General features: G+C 42.1%; 1 protein-coding gene across 1 annotated transcript; it reads right to left on the bottom strand.

Annotated features, from left to right (window-relative positions):
- Window positions 1–12726: 12726 nt before the first annotated feature.
- Window positions 12727–25074, bottom strand: cntn1b (contactin 1b). Its single transcript, XM_069670914.1, has 24 exons — window positions 24996–25074; window positions 21193–21346; window positions 20782–20817; window positions 20566–20692; window positions 20289–20470; window positions 20020–20115; window positions 19705–19917; window positions 19507–19606; window positions 19234–19418; window positions 18687–18811; window positions 18471–18588; window positions 18186–18336; window positions 17963–18090; window positions 17684–17856; window positions 17483–17606; window positions 17204–17371; window positions 16952–17101; window positions 16790–16860; window positions 16440–16692; window positions 16229–16350; window positions 14963–15152; window positions 14745–14866; window positions 14502–14658; window positions 12727–14416 (listed from the first exon to the last, which is right to left on the bottom strand). Exons 2-24 carry the CDS (start codon window positions 21245–21247, stop codon window positions 14334–14336), a joined length of 3129 nt encoding a protein of 1042 aa, XP_069527015.1. The 5' UTR covers window positions 21248–21346; window positions 24996–25074; the 3' UTR covers window positions 12727–14333.
- Between the last annotated feature and the right edge of the window lie 79 nt (window positions 25075–25153).

Genomic DNA, 25153 nt, shown 5'->3' with positions numbered 1-25153 from the left:
ATTGTCATGTCAGTCCAAATTCAGTGCATACCCACATAGAATTCCAGCTCAAATATTCACGTCATCGGCTGCAATATCTGTAATCCATGGATTGATCATGCCACATCGGTATCGGCCTCAAAAAATCCCACATCGGTCGGACTCTAGTTATACGCAAGCTCAACCTAGCCCCAAAAGCTTAGCATCATTTCCAGTAAGGTTTTATGAACTTTCTTTCTTATTGGCTTTTGCCTTCATTCAATAGGACAGCTGAAGAGAGACAGGAAACATGTGGAGGAGAGAGTGCTTTTATCTTGTCTCTCTCTTTTGGTCCCTTGTGTTTTACTAGTCGATCCCTGCCTCTGTTACTTTGTTTTCGTCTGGTATCTGTGGGTATAGTGTGCTACAGCTTTGCCACCTGTGTGTCTTTATGGTCTGTCTATGTTCCAGGTCTGTTTTGTAGCAAGCTGGAAGATGCTCGGCTTCTTGATTTGTGATATTTGGATGTATAAATGGTTGTATTCAACATCAGTGCACATTAGACAACACAACACTAATCTGCCTCGATCCTGTCTTGTAAGTAACGCTTTTTTCCTCTAAATGTCATGGCTTCCTGATGTTTTATTTTTTCCGCGCTGATAAGTCCAGATGCTACCTCTAATTAAGAGTCATTCCAAAACTCTCCACACCCTCCGCAACAGCTTTGTACCTATCAGCAGCCAACTGTGATCCATCAGCTTCGTGCCATGTCAGATTTCCAGTGACAAGCTCTGCACGCAGAATTTGGCAGATCACTCCATTATCTGCAAACAAAAAAATCTCCAAATTATGTGTGACAATGTGTTGGGCATACGCAGCAGGATACAGCAGCCTGTGAAGTGTGTCAGATTGTGTTTGCTAAACTGAAATATGGGGACTTTGTGTGTTCTGCCATGTTTTTACTAAAGCTTTTAACCCGTCGGATCTATTGATGAAAGATGAAACAGTGGCCAGGTCCCTCTCTCAATCTTTAATAACTGCTAACAACCATAATTACTCATTGTTAGTTACACCTCAGACTCAGATGTGATTGGGGTCATTCCAAAGGTCAAGGGTCACTAAATAATCTTCATGCTCTGCTGGCATTTTATCCCCTTTTTCACAACACAAAAGGTATCTTTAGCAAAAACAAAGTGTAGCATGTACAGTCATGTAACTTAATTATTGTAATATACAAATAGGGTTTAACAGATTGCACATCCCCCATGTTGCTACATTCTGTTAAGTTTTGGATATTAAAAACACCCCAAAAGACTAGCAACCACCTTATGGAAGCTAACGTTAAGCTAACAGTTGAAGCTAACAGTTAAAGCTAACAGTTTAAGCTAACAGTTGAAGATAACAGTTAAAGCTAACAGTTGAAGCGAATGGGGATTTAGAATAAAGAATTCTTTCGAGTCTAAAAAAAAAAAGACTGGTTGCCGCCACTTTAATGTCTGTGCTGGACTATGATGATGATGATGATGAAGCTTACATGCTCTGGACACCACGTATCATGGAGCTTTGAGGTTCATCGCTAATTTTAAATCCCTCAGCCATGTTTGCTGTATGTATGCGTTGGAAGGTCTGCCTTGTCATCACGTAGATCAAAGCACTGGCGTGTTCTTGTTTACAAGTCTTTTAGGTGTACTTCCCTTGTACCTTCTAACCTACATTGGACAGAAGAGTGCAGGGACTTACCGTCTGTCCCAAAGGTCAGAACTGAACAGGGGAAAAAGGCGTTTAAAGTTTGCTGCTTCACACTTGGACAGATTACAAAAAGAGCTATAACTTAAGGAACTTGTCTCTTTGGATGCTTTGATCATGGCTGCAGATGTTCTGCCTGATATATTTATAATTGTGGTCGATATGAAAACAAAGTTTCACTTGATATTTCATGTTTTTTATTGTAGGTTTAACTTTTATATATGGCTGCTCACTGTTAGTCAGGAACTTTGTTAAATGTGCTAATGCCTGTCTTGGCCAGGACACAATTGAAAATGTTTAATCCCAAGAGTTTTTTTCCTGGGTTAAATGAAAAAGAAAATAAATAATAAATAAGTGACCCAAAAAACACAGTAACACACAGTACTGTTAATTTCGTTTACGAAAATAATGACGAAAACAATGTTTCGTCAACAACCTTTTTTTCCAAGACGAAGACAAGACGTTGACGAGCTAAAATTAGATCGTTGATAATATAAACCAATGACTGTATATATAGATGGACAACGCGTCTCCACCTGCTCTCATTGAATGAAATTGATGCCAAAATAGCCCCTGTGATAGGTTGTTCCATCTTGCAACGGTGATGTCATATGGAGCCAGAGACTGCGCAGTAGAGATCAGCGAGTGAAGCGGCCGTAGCCACTTCCGCTAACCCAAACACACACTTAACTTACCGAAAAAAAAGGGAAAGGATCCCGCACACCGGCGTGTTTAACAGCAGAACAGCTCCCCTGTGTTGGTCTGGGGTTAACGTTCACAGGTATGGAAACTTCAATGACTGTAGTGATTGTTTTAGTTACGTTTCCACTCGCGGATCTACTCTGCTCACCCGGAACTGATCGGCTGCAGGAGCTGTATTTGTCAACAGAGCTGTCAATCATCATTTTGACAGCATCAAATAACTAATTAAAAATAAACTTGAAATGAACACTTGGATGTAAATCAGCATGATAATAACTAGCTATAATGACAGAAACCATGTGTGAGAAAAATGTACCGGGCGTGTATTTTGATTTTATAGTTTGACTCATGTCCCACCTGTTAACATGGAGGAGGCGGGCTTTATGACCTATACTGCAGCCAGTCAGCAGGGGGTGCCCGAAATGTTTTGGCTTCACTTTTAGGGAGCTGTCATGTTGTCCATCTTTTTATACAGTCTATGATAAAAACTGTGCCGACACGCATGTTTTGTTTTCGTTGACGAGACGAGTGGGACTAAAATGTTAGTGGTGGGCTGTCAGACATTTAAAATGCATATTTTCCCCGACTGTGCGTCAAATCTGTCTGTCAAAATACATGCAATTCATTCCTGTTACTGGGTAACCCGGTTGGAGAAAACGGGTAACACGAAGATGGTAGTGAACTTTCTTCTTCAGGCTCTGCACGCTCATGAAAAATGGGCGTTTTACGCGCCATTTAGCGCTTCTTCGGCACAAAAAGGAGCGATCGTCGGCTGTCTGCTTCAGTCAGACTGTTTAAATGAGATGCGATGATGAAAAGTCATCTTTAGATGCAGTGTCTTCATTCTTCTTTTACTGTATAGATGATATGCGGACATTTTAATTGTAATATTTGAACATTTAAGAAACTTAAATTAATAACCGTTTTCTTCTGAAGACTAACACTAGGACTAAATCTAAAAGAGCTGCCAAAATTAACACTCACACACAGATTGGTGCTTACTGGCAGCTTTTGGCAGGTGTACAGGCAGGCAAACTAGAAATAGGAAAGTAGGTCCAAGTTACAGAAGCATGGGAAGCAGTAACAAAAGAATGAAGCGTATCAGAGAGGCACATGGCAATGAGTGAAGTGGACACAGGTGGGTGGGGAAGGTCAGGTAACGACAGGGCTGATTATAACCGGGGACAGGTGTGTGGATGGTGAAAAAGGAGGGAAAATCTGAGGCCATCCAGTAACCTGGACTAATCACCAACCTTTGTGTCTTACAATAATATTAGTATCATTGTTCATCTTCGGTTCTTCATAGCGTTGTTTGCATTAACGCTTGAGTAATGTATCACTGTCCGACCTCATTACCCAAAGCTACTGACCTCTGACCTTTAACCTCATCCTGGCGTTCCCGCACACACCGGGGTCGCGCCCTCTGTCCAGGAGGGTCGCTCCTCAAACGTTTGAAGGAAAGGAAACCACGCACTCGTCGAAGGAGGTTGACGAGCTCCACTTGTTACCCTTCATATGTTTAGCTTGTAGAAGTTGTCGTGAACAGTTGAGTTTGTGACGTTTCATTGTTTTTCTTTTCTTTCAGTGGTCGCCAACCCATCATTTCAAACTCACAGTGCGGTGCCCTTGTCTGATCCACAGAGCTAACCCTGTACTTTTAAAAGGAGAGTGAGAAATGGGTTCAGAAATGAAACCTGACAAAAGGTTGTTTGGAATCGACGGTGAGGCCTCACTGTGCACGCAGGGTTAATGGTTTGTCTGCTTTTAAGGATTTACTTTGCTCTTGTTGGACAGTGTACATGTGAGAATGACAAAAACATGCCGTTATGTGAACCCTGTCATGGACCAAACCTTAAAATCTGAAGCTTATAGTTTGTGCCTTTGTGATATGATCCATAAACGGTCGGGTTCTTTTTAGATTTGTGTCAAAAGAGGGCGTTTAACCATTTCAAAACAGCACCAGTCGCCTTCTAAAGGGAAGCTTAGAGCACAGAATGAAGATAATTTACAGTTAAATGTCAAAGCCAGGTGATTTTACTTTTAGAACTGATTGATTTCTATCCAGGAAATAACGCTATTAAAACTGTGCGTCCTTGTGAAGTGTCCTTAACTTAAGACCCTACTTAATCCCTACTCGCTCACTCACTTCTTCCGCCTGTATCAGGGTGACAGATCTAAAAATTAAAGACACCCCTCTCTCTGACGACTTTGATCTTTTATCCAAACACAAACGATCAAAAAGTCGAACTGTATATCACACCCTCAAAGAAAGGGCTTACTCCTTCAAACAGAGGATATTAGCAACTAATCCGCTCTCGCTGAGGAGCGGTGGTGACATCAGCTTAGAGACTCAGCTAATTTGGGTAATGTTTGGGAACAATGGAAAGAGAGGGGCTTCACTGTGTCATCCGTCAATGACTAATGCTGTGGTATCATTTCTACTGGGAATTGATAGTCTTTGGTTTCTATTGTTTAAGAGGCGTGCTTTGCAATGTGGCGGTGATGTCATGTCGGGGCAGCTGTTCAATCTTTCCTCTTCATTCTTCAGCATCCTTCTCTTTATGAATGGGGCGTCATTAAAGACACGTTTTGTTAAACTTTTGTTTTGGTTTAAAAGCCAATAACTATACTGTTTCGGTTTGCTCGCACAGATCTTATTTTACAAGGAGTAAAGATACAGTTGAAATCTGTTTACACCAAAGAAAAAGCCTTGTGCACTACTTTCCCAGCACCAAACCTGAATCATACAAAGTTAGCAATAAGCTGCTAACAGACTGAAACATTCAAGCTGCTCAGGAATTGGTGGGGACCAAAACAGAGCTAAAAGGAGTCTGAAGAACATTCAGCTTTGAAGGAATACTGTTTTCTCTTTGGATAGTCTACTTCAAAGATCAGTACCGACTTAATGGATGGTCGCTGAAGACAGATAAGCAAAAGCAAATACTTTCTGCCCAGTCTCTTTATTGTCAGATGTAATTTCAGTGGTTTATATCGCAAAAACACAGCTCAAGCTATCTGAGCGACGAGGCAGCCACATGTGGCCAGCCAGCTCCTTTGTTCTCAAAGAGATTTCTACAGGTGAGCTGGCTGCCTTTATCAACTCTGAAGCTCCGCCCATCCAGGAAGCAGAGAGGCAGGTTGAGGAGAATCGGAGGGGGAGGGGATTTTTTTCAATCATTGGACTAACAAGTGGCAGGTGAGCAAAAATACAAACTCCTAATCAAGGCCAACTTTACTCTGAGTGTGTTGAATACATAGGCCACTGTAAGCTTACAAGTTAGCCTGTTGCACTGCCTCCACTTGGCGTGCATTTGGGATATAATGGTCTTTATTCCAGCCACTACTGGGAAAAACCGTTGAACACTAATTATGGAGAAACATATTAAATGTATAAATAATAAGACAATAGTTCAAGGTTTAAAAGACCAAATTGTAATCACAGTTTTGAGACTTTCTTTGCAGCCGTTCCATCACAAAGAACGGCATAAACAGAACTCAGATGTGTCTCCAACCAATTCGAGTAGGTTCATTAAATAAAAGACATTATTAAATGACAGGAGTGAAACTGGCAGTGTTCACCTGGAGGTCGATATCAGGACTTACTAAACAGGAACCCAAACATCTGCTATGCTGTTCATTTTACCACCCAACTGTGGCACAGTCTGCAGCATACTGTAACTCCCCTGAGGCTTCCACGACTGACAGATGGCCGCACAGGAAATCAGCATTTGTGTGTGTTCGTGTGTCTGTTTATGTGCCCGCCTGTGTCTGTATGCACAATTCCCTCCATCCGCATATGTGCAAACAAATTTGTGCGCTTCGTGTTTGCAGGCCCGTGTTTCAGACTTTCTGTGTGTGTTTGACAAATGGTCCCCCGCATCCCCGAAATGTCTCTGCTTTGATATCTGCCTCATTTTGTTCCGGTGTTAACGGAGTTTGAATGCCACCTCAGGCGAGCGAAGTCAGAGCTGAAGCTTGGTGATAAACGCAGCTGAACTGTGGATGAAAACGGATGTTTTGTTTGGTGATTGTGAACATGTGAAAAGTCTCTGTTTACTACACGCTTGAGTCAAAAACAAGCACGCTAAAATGCTTTTTTGGAGGAAGGAAAATGTCTTATAAATTACACCGCTATCCTCAAAATTGAAAGTAAAACATTCCAGTCTTTCAGGGAATAAAGCAAATGCAGGTTAAGAGATTTCACCAAGGGGGAAAGGACATTAAAAAACTGCAAAGTTCGTGTGTCAGCGGAGGCCGAGAGCCATTAGCATTTTTCACTTAGCTAGCATAATTTGATTCCTCTCTAGCTTTGAGCTAGTAGCCCTCATTAAAAATGCATCCATCTCAATTAAGGTGATAACACATTAACTCTTTACATCCTTATATTCTTATTCTGACGTATAAACCTCCTGTTTGTTGTTTCTTTCAAAATAAAAGCATGTAGCCAAAATGTCACACACTCATTACAAAGCAGGGGTACCATTAAAGCTAACAATGTGACATGTTTGTTACTCTTTGGCCCACACAGGGAAGTCATCATTCATAGGCGGTGACATATTTACTGCTGTGTTGTTTTTTTCTGCGGGAATAAAATTTTATGACTGACAGAGGATAAAAATTTCTTGTTAAAAACGGACAATGTCTGCTGCGTACTGATGAAGACGCACAAAGGACAAGGATCGGCCCTGGCTTAACAATGCAACGCCGCTAATGACTCTTTATGTAAGCACTACAATAAAGCCTGCCACTGTGGTTGAACCTGAGCCTCGCAAGCAACTAGATGAGGTGAGAGTCTGTGTGCAGAAAATTCCCACAAGGATTGCCTTTAAAAGTGAGACAAAGGACGCACGCACACGCACAAACAAAATGTGCAGACACAGACAAACACCACACAGGGGCCTTCTTTTGAGCATATGTTCCCACTTCAGACGCAGATGAAGATGACGTTTTATTTTGAAAGTCTTTTAAAGTCATCATGGCTCCCAGACACAAGTCTTCCAGCGCAACAAAGGGGATTTGAGCCTGATAGAATTGAATGCATGATAAATACAGGTGAAATGGAGGTGATTTCGCCTCATGGGGTCCGATTGGTGCCGTATCATTTTATGCTGCCTGTCCTATTCCTCACTCTGTTTTATCGCTTCTGTTTTTGCCCTGCATGGCTGTTTCCTGCCTGCATCCCTCCAGCTTTTCCTTCCTGACAGCACAGGTGTCACATTTCTCTTCATAAGGCTGACATCCATCCTTCTCTGCACGGCCTCCTGTGTGACAGCTGAGAGCGCGATACGCTAATGGCTAAAGCCCTTCTCTCCTGTCTGCACCAGATACAAGGGCAGATAATAAATAGAGCAGGGTCTCAGCAATTTAACAATCAGCCTGAAATTCTTACACATCTTTATCTGGAAATATTAATATTATTAATTCCCATTACAGTTGTTTTACTTATTGTAAATGTAATATTGAGAGTGAATACTAAAAGAGTGTTTTGACTGTTGTGCTCTTCTTAGCGCTCTACTTGATCGACTTGCTAATTGCAGCTTTTCTCTTTAATGAGAAGCACAGAAAACCTCCGACTTCTTCATCCTTGTTAATCATCAAGGGCTGATTAAATCAGACAAGAGATAACTAAGTGAAAAGAGATATAAGCTCTGTAGGTTTCCTTATAAGACAAAAGATCTACAGCCATGCTAGCAGCTCTGTGAGGCCGCGTGTTACGAGCGCTTTAAGTTTGTCTAGTGGGAACTTAAAGGGTCATATAGGAAGTAAACATAAACCAACAAACAAAAGAAAATGCTGCCCCAGTATAAGTATAAACAAAAACATAGGTTTACAAGCACACTCAAAACATTCAAAAAAAGCACCAACACAATTTACAGCACTGCTGTCACAAGCAAAAAAGAGGAGGACAAAACAAAAGCACTGGGTGATGGGGTTTACAGCCACAGCTTCACTGATTACCTGATTGGTCTCAGGTGTGGGGAAATCTCAGAGAGTGTGGCAAACCAGGAGCAAGAGAGGCTTGGCAGACCTGCAACACACACACACACAGAGCAAGAGAGAGAGAGAGACACCCAACTCTCTTCCAACAGAGAGGTGCAGGTCAAAATTATTTGATGTTACACACACTCATAAAACAATCAAGTTACTTCCCTAGAGAAAGTTTCACTTAAAATCTTGTCAACTTTAAAAAACTCTGATCAATGTCAACACCTATCTTGTGTCTGCTATTAAGACTATACTCTTGGGCCCAATCACAATCTCCACACTCGCACTTTTTCACCAAGTTATGCACATTCCTGAGTCTGCATATCTGTAGACTTTCCTGTGGGACTTACCCAGAGTTCATAGCAAACTTGGGTCCAGCCCCCCCACTTGATGTAAACAAGTGTTCTTACATTGAAGTAGTATTCAAATAAAGTTCACACAAAAAAAGATATACAGTTCATGAGCCCTCACAGACTCACGCTCTCATGAACTACATGCCTGAGAGTGGGATTGGGCCTTGGACCACTTTGACACAGCTGCGCTATGAGCTATATGCTAACGCTAGCATGTCAACATGTCACACTGAGAATGCTGACATGCTGATGTTTGGCAAGTATAATGTTAATCGTTGGACAGCTGGTTAGCATGCTAAATAGAAGTTTACAATAAAAGTACAGCCAAGCCGCAGAAACTCAGTCATTTATTGGATGAATTCAAATTTTTACCTCATGGTAGTACTACATAAAAGATTGGAAGAACCGCAAAGGATACATCATCTGGGAACCATGTCAGCCATTACAACAGTATGCTCCTAACTAATATGTAAGATATTTCACTGGATAAGTGAAATTTGGATGTACTGGACGCTCTAGAGGAAAAGTCAGAGCATCATCAAAGTCATCAGGGTTCATCCTCTGAGGGCAAATAACATCTGAACCAAATTGAGTGACACATTTCTAAATGGTTTGGAAGAAAAACCAATTCAAACATCAAATGTCAACATGCTGGAAGTACAGGGGAGAAGTCAGGGGATTAGATACCATTAGGAGTTAGCATCTGGGGACCATGAATTGCTGTATAAAATGTAATTTTGTTTCCCCGTAACCATTAAAAGAATTGTTCATCAGTGAAGAATTACATCCAAATCTTGGAATAAATGTATCCAAGCAGTAAAACACCTTGTCGTTGTCCCTTCTGTTTACTTGTCGCACTGCTACAGATGTCAAACAATGACAGCTGCTAACAGCATCTTTTGTGTGTGAACTGACCATTTCCCATTTCCAGCAATCACACAGAAAGAACACCTCCTAAAAACAAGCTGGTGAAGGTATTTACAGCTATGAAGGTTCCTGGCGCTGCGGATGTACTGCTGTTAATCTTTAATTGGACTCAAAGAGGATTGGAAACCGCTTTTCTGGCATCAGCGATACAGAGCGTCCGGTGTGCCAGCACAAGACAGAAAAGAGGAGGAGAGAAAGAGGATTTGGTGTGTTTGCCAAAGGAGACTTGGGGGTCCTGGTGCACAAATCTGGCAGGGGCTGATGAAGTACACAAAACCAAGCCACACAATAGTGCAACCGGTCTGTTGTTATTTTTGAATTTAGCTAGCACTGTTGGGAACCGGGTATCTAGGGAATATTTCAACAATGAAGTCCCCCAATTTAGCCAATGGACAGGAAAAGCCTTTTTTCTGAGGGTATACAACACACAGTAGGCAATCAATCCCCTCTCAATGCCACACAATACAGCTAAAATTGTTTCCTTCACCCTCAAGGTGCACATTCTTTTTGTTCGCTAATAGTGCGAAGGCAGCTACATCAACCATCAGCCTGACAAAGTACCCCCCACCAGAAAGAGGGATAGGCGAAGGGGCTATTCTTCACAGGGTAAACAGGGTCATAAACAACCCCTAGAAGAGGCAATTACTTCCTGATCTGACACTGGAACCCATTTTCAGCCAATCGAACAGCAGGAGGGGCCTCCAACGGGGTGCTAACCAGGTTAGCCGCGCTGCTAACGCAGGCCTGCTTGCCTCTAGAAATTGGTCTGGTAGATTTAGTGTGGCTCTCTCTGCCCACCAGGAGCCATCTGATGCTGCTCCTCTCTGTGGGACCAGCAGGAGAGGCTAATCTAGTGCACGCTAACTAGCTAGCAAGCCAGGGGGCCCTGCCAAGTGTGTTTGATTTATGGGTCAGTGTGAAGGCTAATGCAGCCTGCTTAGCATATGTCCTGGTTTAGCTCTTTGCTGGCTACACTTCACTTTCCAATACCTGCTTCTAGTATTCATTACATCCCCTGTTGTGCTGCTAAATTATAGAAAATGTGTTCTCTGTTTCAATTACTGTTGTGCAAAAACAAAACCACTGGTGTACAGACAATGATGGGGATAATTCCGAGGAAGGAAATGGGGCTAAAAGGGTTGAGAGGGTTTGATAAAAATGCAATGAGTGCGTGTGAGAGGTAGAAACCGCACGCGCTGAAGCAGCTCAGAGTGAGCACTAAGGGCTGCAGCTGTATTATTAAATCTATTTATGTGCTCCAACCATCACAGGTCCAACCTGACAGCCAGAGAGCGTCTTCTGATCAAACAGGAAGCAGCAAAGGGAATATCTAATACGTAAATAATCAGTTGCTTTGCACTGCATCATGGGAGTTTAGGTATGGATCTGACACCTGGGGTACGTATGACAGTAATTGGGGAGTTTATTGAGCAAGATTGATAAATAAAAGTCTTGGAGTTTGTTTAGAGGAACACCTTTATCAGTTGTATTTTATTCATGAATCAGTTGCTCAGATCCCCTGTGCAGATGCATTTTATTTTGAAAGCGCAGCCAGGGCCAGACCATAGTTTGCATATGCATCCTTGATCAGGCAACTTGACCAATAACCTTTCTTATTTACAGGAATAAAGGCGAGGAAGGCAGTGCTTCCTGCACATATCTTAGCACAATAAGAGTCCGACCTGACACAAATAAGTTCACACCCTTTCAAAGTAAAATATTAGCAGTATTCCATGTTTTGCATGCACACAGTGCTCTCTGACTGAGCCAGCCACAGGTAACCTGGGGTTTTGTGCCTCTCTCACTTGAAAGTCAGATTATTAATGTTGCTTAAAAGGGATGATTGTGGAGAGGTGGCCTGGCAAATGCACGGGCAGACGTGCCCTGTAACCTTAAAATAGTCAGTGCATTCAAACCCACTGTTATGCACCCTTGAAAGAACTTTTTCTGCTATGGTTTGATTTATCGCACATTTGCAATAAGATGCAGGATGGTATCGGATTTCCTTCTAGTTTCCTAATCCAAATAGACAGACTAAATGGACAAAGTATGCTGCTGTTGTTCCATTGTCCCCCGAGAAGCCAGACCAGTGCTGTCAAAATAAAAGCAGAAGGAACCATGTATCACAACAACAGCCTCTTCAATATCCTCCTCCGAAGGAAGACTCTCTCCCCTGCCATGTGAGACTCACCTTTGTGCATCTGTTGTGATTGTTTGCGAATGATGGCAGCATTGATTTCAGCCTCACATGGGATTTTCTGTGTGCGTGTAATTTGTTTGGGAGGGGGGGGGGGGGGGAGAGAGAAGGAGGTAAAATGGGAGAAATGCTGGTAATGGAGGTGGAAATAGGAGAGATAAAAGCCACCCACACGGAGAGTGGTGTACAATATGCAAGCAAGAACAAACAAAAGCACACAGACGTATAAAACATCATCTCTGTAGAGGGAATAAGCAGAGTGACCTTAAGAGAAACTAATATTACAGTGGCATTTATTTTGAAAGAACCTCATTGTAGCTGTGAATATAATAGCAAAACATATAGAAGAGAGAAACTTCTATGTCTAGTCAGAATATTTTTGCACGGCTGCAAACTTTTATTATAAGAAAGCTATAGATAATAAGTCACTATTCAGATTATAAATTAAAAACAGTGTTGTAAAGTAAATGTATGAGTTTTGACTGAAAGATAGCTGTATTGTCAGTAAATGGCACATGGTTATACTGCCACCTGCTGGTTGAAATCACAAACAACATTTTAGTATAAAAGCGCTGTAAGAATTCAAACAGACAAGGAAGTCATATAAGAAAAATGTCATTATTTCTTCTCCAAATTTAGAATAAACAGCTATAAAGAGTCAATACTAAAGCCGAACACTATCTGAAACTACACAGAGTAGAATTCCTTAGCAGTAGCATGGAAAATTATTAAATATTTAACCCATTTTTCAAAATAAAAGAATAAAGTTTCGTGCTTTCAAGATTCAAATTGTATTTCTTACAAGTATATTTTGTTTTTCTGACATGACGGATACATAAATACTCAACCAGTGAGACATTATAGATTGTTGTACACTGTTTAATGGTTTTTTCATGAAGTAAATCAGCATAAATATGTGATATACAGCCGTTTCTGTCCATGTCTGACCTCAAGGTTCATTCAAATGTTTCACTTGCATCATCTGTCAAATAAAGTCTCAAAGTAATATCGGCTTTTAGAACAGCAAAACAATTAAATAAACATTAAGCAAACACCCTCTGATCCTGTCATACAGCACCGTTGAAAATTCCGATTTTAAAAAGTACTACAGTAAATACAATTCAAAATCTGTAGCATTGATGCTACAATGGAGCTTGTTTCAAATACGTGACAAGTTTTTTAAGAAATAGAGAAGTGGCATTATGTGTTCACTCAACTTCATCTTTCAGTGATTATTATACAGTTCTACTAATAATATTGACCATCTGAGAAATTCAAAGTGCTTTTTATAGATGACATTTCCCTGTTCTAGTGGTTGAAATGGACATTTTGCAAAAGTGATACTAATATTATTCAACTATCAACTCAAAACATGACTTTTCAGCAAGCTTGTATTTCTATCCGAACATAGACTGTATAAAAAGATGGACGACATGACAGCTCCTAAAAGTGAAGCCAAAACATCTCTATTGCCCCCTGCTGACTGGCTGCATTATAGGTCATAAAGCCCGCCTCCTCCATGGTAACAGATAAGACATGAGTCAAACTATAAAATCAAAATGTGCGCCAAATAATTTTTTCTCAAACACGGTTTCTGTCATTACAGTTAGTTATTAACAGTTATTATTAGTTTTAATTAGTTATTTGATGCTGTAAAAAGGATGATTGACAGCTCTGTTGACAAATACGGCTCCTGCGGCCAATCTGTTCGGGGAGAGTAGAGGAGGAAAGATGAGAGGAGACGTAACTAATACAATCACGACAGTCATTGAAGTTTCCATATCTGTGAACACAAGAAGCTTCTCTGCTGTTAAAAACGCTGTATCTTTTTTGGTAAGTTAAGTGTGTGTTTTGGTTAGCTGAAGTGGCTACTGCGGCTCCACCCGCCGATCTCTACTGCGCAGCTCTGGCTCCAAATTATGTCACCAGCGCAATATGGCAGCGCCCGTCACGGGGGTATTTTGGCTTCAATTTTGTCGATTAAGAGCAGATGGAGATGCGTCGTCCATCTATATATACAGTCATTGATCCGAACGGTTTGTGAGTAGCTCATTTGCAGAATTAGGTACCTCATCATAGCATCGTTTTAGCTCTGACTCTATGTTGGTTAAAGTGAAGCATCTGGATTTGATTTACACATTTTGGTAAATTTTTTTTTGTAAATTCAAAAACTTAATAGAAAAATACACCTGGATGCAGAAGTCCAATGTTTTACTATATGAATCCTGCAGTTTTGCTGCACTGTTGGGTTGTTTTATTTGAGACCTAAGTCCATAAAAATTCTCATGATAGACACCCAATTCTTATTTAGTGAAAAAAACATCCTGTGTGGTTGCAGAACACATGACATAGCATCCTAATCGATGACTATCAGTGCGAAGAGTGTTTCGAGAAGACTGGATATCATTTTAGGTCCACATATGCACTTCCCAGAGTCTATTATATACATCTCACTTGTGGTAGACTTAAATTTCCAGTCCCACAATGCACAGCGCCAGCAGCAGCAAAGTCGCCAGGCTGAGAGTGGACGTGGTCATCGATGCTTTACCTGAAAAAGAGAAAATAAGATGAAACAATTAAAGCAAGGGAAGAAAAATGTTTAATCAATAAGTTAATAATTATGTATGTCTTACCCTGAATCCTGATTTTCCTGACTGGGCCGTCTCCTCCTTCATAACGGCCGCGCACCATCAGCTCATAGTCTCCAAACTGAGGCATGGGGAAGTCCATGAAGTGCCAGCCAGTGATGTAGACTTTCCCGTAGATATAGCCGGTCTTTCTGAACATGACCTGGAAAACAAAAACATTCCAAGTTAGTCTTTAATCTAACCAAAAAAAAGTGAATATTTTGGCTTCGCAAAGCTTTCCACACCCACCTTGTAGTACAGTGGGAAGGAGATATTGCCAAACCAGTCATACGAGATATGATCCCACCACACATACATCCACTGTCCTGTCCAGGTGACATACCGCCACATCCTGGGAGGGTCTGGTGGTGCTGTTAACAAAATAAAAGCATTTACTTAACACTAACCTGTATCTGTATTTTATTTTAAGTGTTTATTTTCCATCGATTGTGAGTTATCTGTCTTACGTGGTCTCTTTGTGAACATCTCACAGTGTTCACCAGGCGGTCCGAGGCCAGCTCCATTGAAGGCACGGACCTCGATGAGGTAGTGAGAGTCTGGCAGCATGTTCTCTAACCTGGTCTGATTGACTGCGGCTGTAACAAATATACGGTGTGCTCCCGGCTCCGGATCATCATACTTTCTCCAGTACTTGACCTGGTTTGAGAAGGAAGAAAACATAATTGTTTGTCAGTTTGTTTTTTATCAAAGAACATAAAAATCAAAGGATATAGAAATTAAAAGCTATGGTGTTTTGCTAGCTAACAAACATTAGCATCAAAGTTAAAATACATCCAAAATAAGATAGAAAGCATTAATAGGATGTAACTTATAAGAAAGATAGTTTACTTTTTTCAGGAAAAACGTATGTCATTATTTTGCCACTAAAATTAGTTTCAGTTGAACATTATGTAGCTAGCAGTAGCCGCAAAGGCTTAGCTAGCTGACTTTGGTCATATGAATAAAAAATTGGCTAACTTTTTCTCAGCTCCCAAAAAAGTCTTACTGGAGGATTAAATGTAGCTCCTCTTTTGTGAATTTTATTCTGTGATTTTAAAAGATGAAATCCATTTATCCATGATTAGTTACCATGGTAGCTTTGCCTGTATTAGCAGTTTAAGGCTAATGTGTTTCTAGAATAGCTTAGAGTTAATTGACTGTTGGAATGTGTACTTTACTGTTTTTCACTTTCAATTGAATTATACATTTTTTCTTCCTAACATGAAGCACAATTTAGGCTATGTTTATAAATTAAACCGCAAGCTAGCTAGTCCATGAGCCTACTTTTGTAAATGCAGTGTCCTTGTTATTGTGCTAATAGCTTTTTAAAACACCATTGGTTGAGGATATCTTTTTCTGACTTGTAACCACTTGATGTTTAGTCAAATACTTTAGTCAAAATTGCTTCCAAGAAAGAAAATTAAAGGCCAACAGCTGTCTTCCACCTTAACTGGACGAGTATAGCTAGCTAGCTAGCACCTAGCTAACTGCACAGTGAGGGCAAAAGAGGATACATTTAACCCTGCTAGTAAATAAATACACCAGCACTTCAATCTTTTTACATTTTCAGAAGATTTGAGTAGATTAATGTGAGTGAATAATAATTTAAAGACAACAGAGCAAGTCTGTCTTTGCGTAAACTTTAAGAAATATTCTTTATAAAGAATAAAAATTCTTAAGTTTGAGACGAAAATTTTTCTCAGTGTCAGCACTTCCAAGTAAAAGCTCTGTACCTGGTACCCCTCAATGTACTGCTGCAGGCCTGTTCCAGTGTCGACCACAGGCAACCACCAGACCAGAGCTTCAGTGGAGGACACCGGCCTTGCATAGACATCTGTCGGAGCCTCTATGGGCACTGGGGAAACAGGGAAGTGTTACATCCTTTATTTTCCAAGGGAATCACAAACTTCAAACTGAAACCAACCAAAAAAACAAAATCCTCACCATCTCTCGGGTAGTAGATGACCTTGGTGAGGCTGTATGGTCCGTCTCCTTTCACATTAAAAGACTTGATCTTCACTTGAAACTCCCTGACCTGGAAATCCTCGTCAGTGGGAATGAAGTAAGTGTCCCTGTGAACATGGCGCCTCGTCTCGGGGTCTGAAATGGTCTCGTACCACCAGTCGTAAGCATCGTGAGGCTTGAATGCCACAATGTAGCCGAACTTTTTGCCGTAGAAGAACCACGGCTCTACAGTCTACCGGTCAGGAATGAGAAAAAAAACAATCTCCTTAGATGTGTGGAAGTATTTATGGTATGTGATAGTCAGAATCATGATCTTAGGGATTACTTACATTCCATGTGATGACAATTTCACCATTTCTGCCTCCATAACCTGATACATCAGTGGGAGAAACCACTGGAGCTGAGAAGAAAAAGAGGAATATAAGTATTATTTTCTCTCATCTGTTCACACTTAAAGATATTTCTACTTATCTCGAGATATCTTCTCTTACGAGCATCCCAGGTTTTGATCTTGAGGGAGGGGATGCTGGCCTCTCCGGAGCCGTACTCGTTGGTGGCGATGATCCTGAACTGATACTCCATCCAGGGGTAAAGGTCTGTCACTTCTGCTCTCTCCACATTGCCGTCAAGAAAGGTTGGAGCTGAAGGAGCAAAAGATTTCATGTCGTGTTTCATTGTTTTGTGTGACAAAATGTGTTGCATTTGGTTAACTTTGCCCTCTACTGGCGGTGAGTAGTACTCACAGGTGCTGGCGTCTCTCCAGTCGTCTTCATTCAGGGCCCAGAAGTGTCTCGTCTGGATGGTGTAGGAGAGAATTGGGCTGTTGTGATCTGCCCCTTTTGTCCACAAAAGCTTCACCCAAGTGTCTCCGATCTCCTCCACCCGGATCACACCGGGGGGACCGGGAACACCTGGAAAATCCCATGGAAAGAAGGTACATTTGGGTGGGGATCTAATAATCATCACAAATGAGAATTAAAGTAAAAATTTGATTTTTTAAGGTAAAGCATGCTGGGACTGACCTACAACCTTGAGATCGGCGTACGCCGTGTCGCTGTCCACCACTGTCTGAGCCGTGCAGGTGTAGCGACCTTCGTGCCAAATCTGGACATTCATTATTTTCAGGTCACCGCTGCCGTCTTCATTCTGAGCAACAGGAAGGGAAATTCATAAGGTGAGCGAACTGTAATGATAAATGAGGCTCAGATGAACTTTTACCCTACCATAACTCGCTCATAGTGCTTCCACTCAGCGTTGAAGTCAATGACCCTGAAGTCGATGGCCCAGATGAATGTGATGTCCAACATGGGGTCGTACGAAGCAGCGCACCTCAGAATCACCTCATCTCCGACCGTCACCTCAGTGTCCTCGGGAGGTTCTGTGAGGATAGTAGCCTCTAAAAAACAGCACAGATAAAAGTAAGAACATACTAATGCAAGAATTTGTTACTGCCAATGTTTACTGTAATTAAAAATGTACACAGAAATAATATATTCACTGACCTGTGATGGTGAGAAAGCCTGAGCTGTTGGCCTTTCCTCTGTCGTTCTCAGCAAAGCAGGTGTAGACGCCCTCATCGTTTCTGGTGGCGTTGAGGATCTCCAGACTCCCATCAAACATGATGGAAATGCTAAAAGTGAACAAGATAAACTAAGATAAGCTGCTTAAAAGAGGATGAACACTGTCATCAAGAAAATTGTTGAGTAGATTAGAAGTGGGACCGACCGTGAGTTGTTGAAGAGGAGCTCTTTGCCCTTCGTCCAGGTGTAACGTGGTCTCGGAGCAGCTCGTGGTTTACACTCGATCACCACACGGCCATCTTTAGCTCCGAGAAGCTGCTTCTTCACGGGGTTAAACTCGAACGTAGGAGGGCACGCTGAAGGGAGAATGCGCAGCAGTCATTGTTGTCCCCATTTTAACACCTTGTTTTGGTTACTCCTCAGTTTAAAACACAACTGTGCTTCCTAATACTGAATAATCAGTGATGTACAGTTTCTTAAATGGACTCACCAATGACTCTCAGCTCAGCGTTGGCGTATTTGATGCCCCAGTAATTCTCAGCGATGCACTGGTACATTCCTGAGTCATCAAAAGTGAGACTGGAAAACTTCAACTCCCCTTTGCCATACTGGTAAACAAACACAGATGAAAACTTGAATAAATATCAAATAAAACCTAACTTTTATACCATGTAGCCCCATATATATGAATTTTTAGATTTTTTACCATATATCCATCTTTGTACCAGCGGATGAAAGGGAAGGGCTTCCCTGACGCCACACAGCGCATGGTGTGCTCAGAGCCGATGTCGATCTGGGTGTTGTTGATTGTTTCTGCCCACTCTGGAGCAGCTGCAGAAATAGGACATGCATAAATAAGATTATATTGAATGTTGTATATTCAAATGTCATGACATCCATCCATCCATTTTCTTCTGCTTATCCAGGCTAAGCAAGGTGACCCAGACGTCCCTTTCCCCAGCAACGTTTTCCAGCTCCTCCTGGGGGATCTATAATCCCTCCAGCGAGCTCTGGGTCTGCCCCGGGCCCGAACCACCTCAACTGGCTCCCTTTGATGCGAAGGAGGAGTGACTCTACTCCGAGCTCCCTCCGGATGTCTGAGCTCCTTACCCTATCTCTACGACTGAGCCCAGACACCCTACGGAGGAAACTCATTTCCTTATTCTTTTGGTCCCTAGCCAAAGCTCATTACCATAGGTGACGTCATGACGTCTACACTATAAACTCTTGAATCAAATACTGAGTTCACTTACACTCCACATAGAGCCAGGCCTTGTGCCAGTCCTTTCCTTTAGTGTTGAGAGCCTCACACTCGTATGCGCCCACATCTTCATACTGCACGTTGTACAGGTGAAGCACAGCTCCTGATTCGCTGATCTGATGGTTTGGCGGGAGGTCTGTGGCATCGACCTTCCTCCAGACAATATCAGGGATGGGGCTATAAAGACACAAAGTGATTGATTTAAGTTTTTCCTCTCTTTAATTTAGTACTTGGAGGAAAGATCAACACATGAATTAAAGCTTACTTTCCCAGAGCAAAGCACTCCAGTGTGATATTAGAGGCCAGCATGGCGGTAGTATCTGGGAACTTCACCCTGATGTCTGCTGGGTATTTTCTCTCCTCCCCTGAGGCAGAAAAGAGAAACAGGAAGAGAGAGTGAACATGTTTTCTGAGAACAGTTTTCTTTTTAATTCTGTTCTCTGTAAGTTTTCCCTCTACTAACCATCTTCAGGGGATAAGGGAATCAGGGGGATGAACTTCGAGAAGACGCTCTTCCCGGTGATGGGGCTGGAAACAAAGCAGGAGTAGTTTCCTGCATCCTGAGCTTCCACTTTGGAGATGTACAGGTTCCCGGTCTTCTGGGAGACAAACCGACGGCGATCTGTGTGCAGGAAAACTGGGAACTCGTTGTAGATCCAGCGGTAGGTCACCTCCACTGAAACGGAAAAGACAGAACAGGGAAAGTTGTTACTGATATATTCACATGATTGACTTGACTAATGAAGACATGAGGGAGCTGTATGTGGCTTATACGTACGTGGCCAGGCTTTTGGAGGCGCACACAGCAGGACAGCCCCCTGTCCTTCTTTGACATATACAGGGTCTCTTTCCTCCTGGGGAAACTCCTCGACAACTGTGTCACAGATGAGGCGAAAACAAAAAAATTGATGGAACAGTGGAAAAAAACAGAAGTAACACAACATAACCTTTAAACACCAGAGGGTTGGACACTCCAAAAACGGTTCTTATCTGATTCTGAACCTGTCCGGCTGAGAAATACCAGCAGCACCAACAGTTCCCACTCACATCCGAACTTGACCCTGGCCTCCTTGCTGATAACGGTGCCGTAGATGTTCTTGGCCACACACTCGTAGGTCCCCGCGTGTTTCTTCTGTCTGGGGTTGGTGATGACCAAGTTCCCCCCCACCAGGCTGTAGTGCTCATCCGGCTGCTCCATCAGCTTGATTTCCCAGTTGTCACGCCGCCATCTGGCAGTGAAACAACGTCAGCAAAGCCAGTAAGACAGACATAGTTTACAGTATGTGACTGCTTTGACTGAGAATCTTTCTTGAATGTGAGTAACCTGTATGAAGCTGGTGGGTTCGCTCGTGCTCTGCAGTTCATGGAGATTCTCCCATCGGGTGAGTCCTCAGTGTAGACCACATCCACAGGCTCCTCCTCAAAGATGGGACCGTATCCAGTAGCGTCCTCTGACAAATTTTACAAACAATTAGCTGATGTGCTCATTTAAAATCAGCCTGAAAAGTAAGTGCAGCAACATTAACAAGCATTAACTCACCTCCATAAATTCTAGGCTCCCCGAATAGGACCGCCGCTACAAAGCAACCACAGCAATCAAAACATTAGACTTAATTTGTATAGCACTTTTTATAAATAACCTGACCAGTAGACACTGCAATATAAAGCTGTGTATCATCAGCATAGTGACGGAAATTTATGCTGTTGCCTCCTGATGACGTTTCCAAGTGGCAGCAAGAACGGGTAAAAAGCATAGGACCTAGTATTGAACCCTGAGGAACACCATAATTAATTTTGTGCTTTTATCGTATGATGAAGCACAAACATGGTCATGTCAGCCAATGATATGCAGGGTTTACACTTGAATAAGACCATTATGATCGCTGATATTCTTTTTGTTACTTTTTAAGGGTGTGAATGCTATATTTTTAGGCATCACTCTGAGTCTTACCTGTGAGGGAGATGGAGGAGGAGAGGGCCAGGAGCAGTAAAGCAGCGGAAGCCATGACAGTCAACAAAGGGACTTACTGCAGCCACGTGAGTTAGGCTGATGGGCAAAGGGGCACGGATAAGAAGCCAATGGACTGGACATGAACCGGAGAGGGCTGAGTGAGAGACAAAAAGAAAATATTTGACATTATCTTGTTGGCAACAGTTTATTATTCACACACTCATTGGCCCCTTAAGATATATTACCAGACTAATGACTGTGCATGACTTCCCACACCAGAAACAGAGCGTGTGCAGAACTAGCTCGAGCCCTCCAGTGTATATAAATGATTCAGGATGTGAATGACTCAGCAGAACACTGCAAATAGTTATGCGGAGTGCGTGCACATCCACAAGGACACGCACCGGCACTAAAACACCGGGCCTGTGTATAAACAAAGCATAAGGTAGCACTGCGGTACCTAGACAGCTCCTGCTGTGCCGTCACACATGCTTACACAGAACTTTTGGAGGGTGGAATAGCAGCAATGCTGTGAGCAACTGCAGTGTTTCAATGCTCGCTGTCAAACAAGACATACGGGTGGAGCTGTTGAGGGAGAGAAGAGTCTGGAGGGAAGATTGATGAAGACAGGATTAGATGAACTGGGGGAGGGCTTATCTGTGTCGGAGTTACGTTACACAAGGAAACATGTGCATGCATCCATTAAATAAGTATGCCATTGCAACAGTGTAAATTAGAGGATGCACAGATCCAACAGGCTGAAAATTATGTTACTGAGGTGATTTGGTATCAGCCATGACAACCGCTTTGAATATAGCTCCTTTGTCAAAGTCATTAAAAATCCAGTGTTTCTATTATAAGTAACAATCGTGCAGTTATGGCCGGTCACAGACAGTTTAACACTACAGCTACCTCTGGCCTCAGGTCAACTTATCATAGCATACATTCAATGAGGCCACACAGTCAGGTAAACAGATTTTAAATGAAGAAAAAAGATCATTTTTCACATGAATGAACATAAAATGTTTCATGATATGATGCAATACAACACTACTTACCTACCCAAAATATTTAAAATAAGCTCCGCATTGACAAATTACCACATCTAAATGCTCTTACATGTATCATGTGATCAAAAGAGAATGATATATAACACCCTGAAAGTACTTTAGATGCTTTAAAGTAATAATCTTTAAGGTTTTCATTTAAATAAATGTCTGTTAAGTCACTATCTATCGCCGAATGAGGTAACATAGTGGTGATTGAGCCTATGGCCCACTGATGAAAGCCTTCGCAGTATTACAGACTGGGTGTCGGTGGCGACCCAGTTAGTGATCCATCACCCAGCAGTGGTTGGTCTGCCAGAGAGGGTAGGCGGAGCTAAGCGGCTGCTTTTCCGGTCTCTGCAAGTGTTGCGAGTAAACAGTAATCTACTATGGCTGAACATACAAAGAAAAGATCGATGACTACAGATACAACTTCAAAAATAAGCGAAAATCCCCCAAAAAAGAAACAAATTTGACGCTCAGATGAAGGCAAACAGTCTAAAAAGGAAAGCAACCGCCAGCAAGACTTGCAACCGGAGCCAACCGTGGACATCACACATGCAACACTGTCTGGATATCTGGGAAGCCTGCTCCCACAATTACCGTTTATCGCCATAGGTGCCGCCAAAGAAAAAGAAAGTGAGATCTTTGAGATTATATTTTAAAGTAAATTTTAGACTTCAGAACAACTCGTTCCAGTAAAAGATCTGAGTGCTTTTTCCACTGGGGGGGATCAGCATGAATTTTAGTATCAGTTAGTTATTCCAAACCCTGAACATGGAGTCCCCTCTACTCTCATTTTTGTAGCAATATGCATCAAAGGTGGATAAAACTGCACAGAGTGTTCCAGTCTAATTGTAGTTATCAGTTGGTAGGAGGTGGAGCAGATACTTTAGTAAGCATATACTTGACAGTATAAGAGCGAACACAATACTAGCTACATGTCTCCATGTTTACTCTAAAATGCATCACAGACAGTGGAACATAACAGTCAGCTTAAAGCTCAGAGTCTGACAATAATCTTCCTATGGTGTCAAAGGTCACGAGGATGTGATCAGCGACAGAAAATGAAGGGGAAATCAGGGTATTAATCTTTTGACATTTTAGTGTCAATGGAACATTTTGTTGGAGAAATACTTTGTATTCATGCTTATGAAAAGTGTTATTAAAAATGACTTTAGCTCACTTGTAAGTACAGTTTTAAATAATAGAATAAAATAACTGAAGCTAAGTTTTTGGGGTAAATACTGGGCCATCTACAAGACAGTCTCACAGTCCTTTGCTTGGCCACTTTGGATGAGAAGAACGAAAAGAAAAGGCACAATGTAGGAGGGATTAACTGCCAGCCAGCCACCTCCCATGTGTCTCAGCAGCCCTGTTTGTCTCCACTCTTCAGAAAAAAACTGAGAACAGACCGAGAACAGCGGCACACACCCAGCACACTGCTCATCCACATGCAGAGACTGCAGCACTGACTCCTCATGTGCACTCTTGATGACTCAACACTAATATCACTACAATATACCAGCAGTTTGCAGCACTTCAAGAGCTATTTGTATTTGAAATGAGATGAGGAGAGGCACAAAGTGAAACTATCCAAAAGATATCAAATTCAAATCATGCAAACAATCACTAAACTTTAACATACAAGCTTTCCCGACACCTTTATATACAGTTTTGGCTTTATAGATTACAGCTGCAGCAATCTGTTCCACCAATAATTCCAATCAATTCATCAGATTGTGTCCCCCCTCACTATAATCCCATCACAGATCCTCTTTGGACAAACCAGCGAAATTTAGGTCAGCACGTACTAAACCCAGTGTCTTAGTGAATCCCTGAATAACCACGTTTGCTGTGGTTTACAGCTGCAGAAAAATCACATTCTAAGTTAAATTCAACCACAGTACATCCCTGTGACGCTGGCGTATTCTCAGATAGTAGTGAATTCCTTAAAAAAGGGGCTTCATTTGATTTGTTTGCTGGTTCTGGGTATCTGTTCTGCACCACAAGAGCATGTGTATGTCAAATTATAGACAGGAAATCAAATCTGGCCTCATGTTGTGGATGTAAGGGGAGGATAAATCCTTTCTCCCTCTGGCCATCTTGCAGCCATGACAGTTTGTACATTTGCATTTTGCTGCTACAGTCCAAGGGACAGGGGGGAGAAAAGTCATTTATATGCACAAGTAAAAGTAGATCCATCACAGTTAAATATTGCAATCTTTAACTTAGTCTAAAACCAAAAATATTTCACTTATTAATCAACAGATTGTATGACAGCATAGTACAGAATACAATCTGTAAACAGTTTGATATAAAGGGAGTTGCCCTCTTGCCCATGAAGGACAGTAAGCCATTAAACAGATAGATGACATGGTGCTTCAGCAGCTTCCTGCGTCCTTGACGCATACAGTATCAGACACTTTCACCTTGTCTCCTCCCCTGCAGACACACTTTCTTGTCTTGCATGTGCTCCCCGTGACTAAAAGTGCAAAATAGGTAGCTTAAACATTGCCCACTTTGTCGCAGTCTTCCCCTAAACCCCGAGTCTCAAAACCGACTGCGCAGCTTCTTACATCACTTCACCCCAATGACGACTGAGCGGCACCGGCAATTCACGGCTCTGCATTGCGGTACTCCTGTGCCGGTCCACTTCAGCATTACAGCGCCGAACACACAGTTCATCATCACTAAGCCCACACAGAAGAGCCCGTAAGAGCTCGTGCACACTATCTCATGTGGTGTCGTTCTTACCTTTAAGGCAGAATAGCAAATTTCAGTACACAGTCCGCATGGCACACCTGGACCCGAACCGCATCGTCCCACAGCCCACCCGCCGGAGCGTCCCGTTCAAACGAACTTTTCTATTGGAGGAGAGCGGCGGAGTGACACCTCTGGGTTGCAGCGAGGAT

The sequence above is a fragment of the Semicossyphus pulcher genome, unplaced genomic scaffold (assembly GCF_022749685.1).
Source record: "Semicossyphus pulcher isolate SPU_LCO1_2020_fin unplaced genomic scaffold, fSemPul1.0.p SCAF_20, whole genome shotgun sequence".
Lineage (NCBI taxonomy): Eukaryota > Metazoa > Chordata > Actinopteri > Labriformes > Labridae > Semicossyphus > Semicossyphus pulcher.
The sequence above is the reverse complement of the archived record's forward strand: the minus strand, read 5'-3'. Positions and strand labels throughout refer to the sequence as shown.

What these genes read in the sequence shown, in the direction of transcription:
- cntn1b (XM_069670914.1), bottom strand. Translation starts at nt 21,247, where the DNA reads ATGGCTTCCGCTGCTTTACTGCTCCTGGCCCTCTCCTCCTCCATCTCC. An exon ending in GGTACAAAGATGGATATATG is followed by an intron (nt 18,589 to 18,686) that starts GTAAAAAATCTA and finishes TTTGTTTACCAG; the next exon opens with TATGGCAAAGGGGAGTTGAA. An exon ending in CTGGAGAGACGCCAGCACCT is followed by an intron (nt 17,102 to 17,203) that starts GTGAGTACTACT and finishes TTGCTCCTTCAG; the next exon opens with CTCCAACCTTTCTTGACGGC.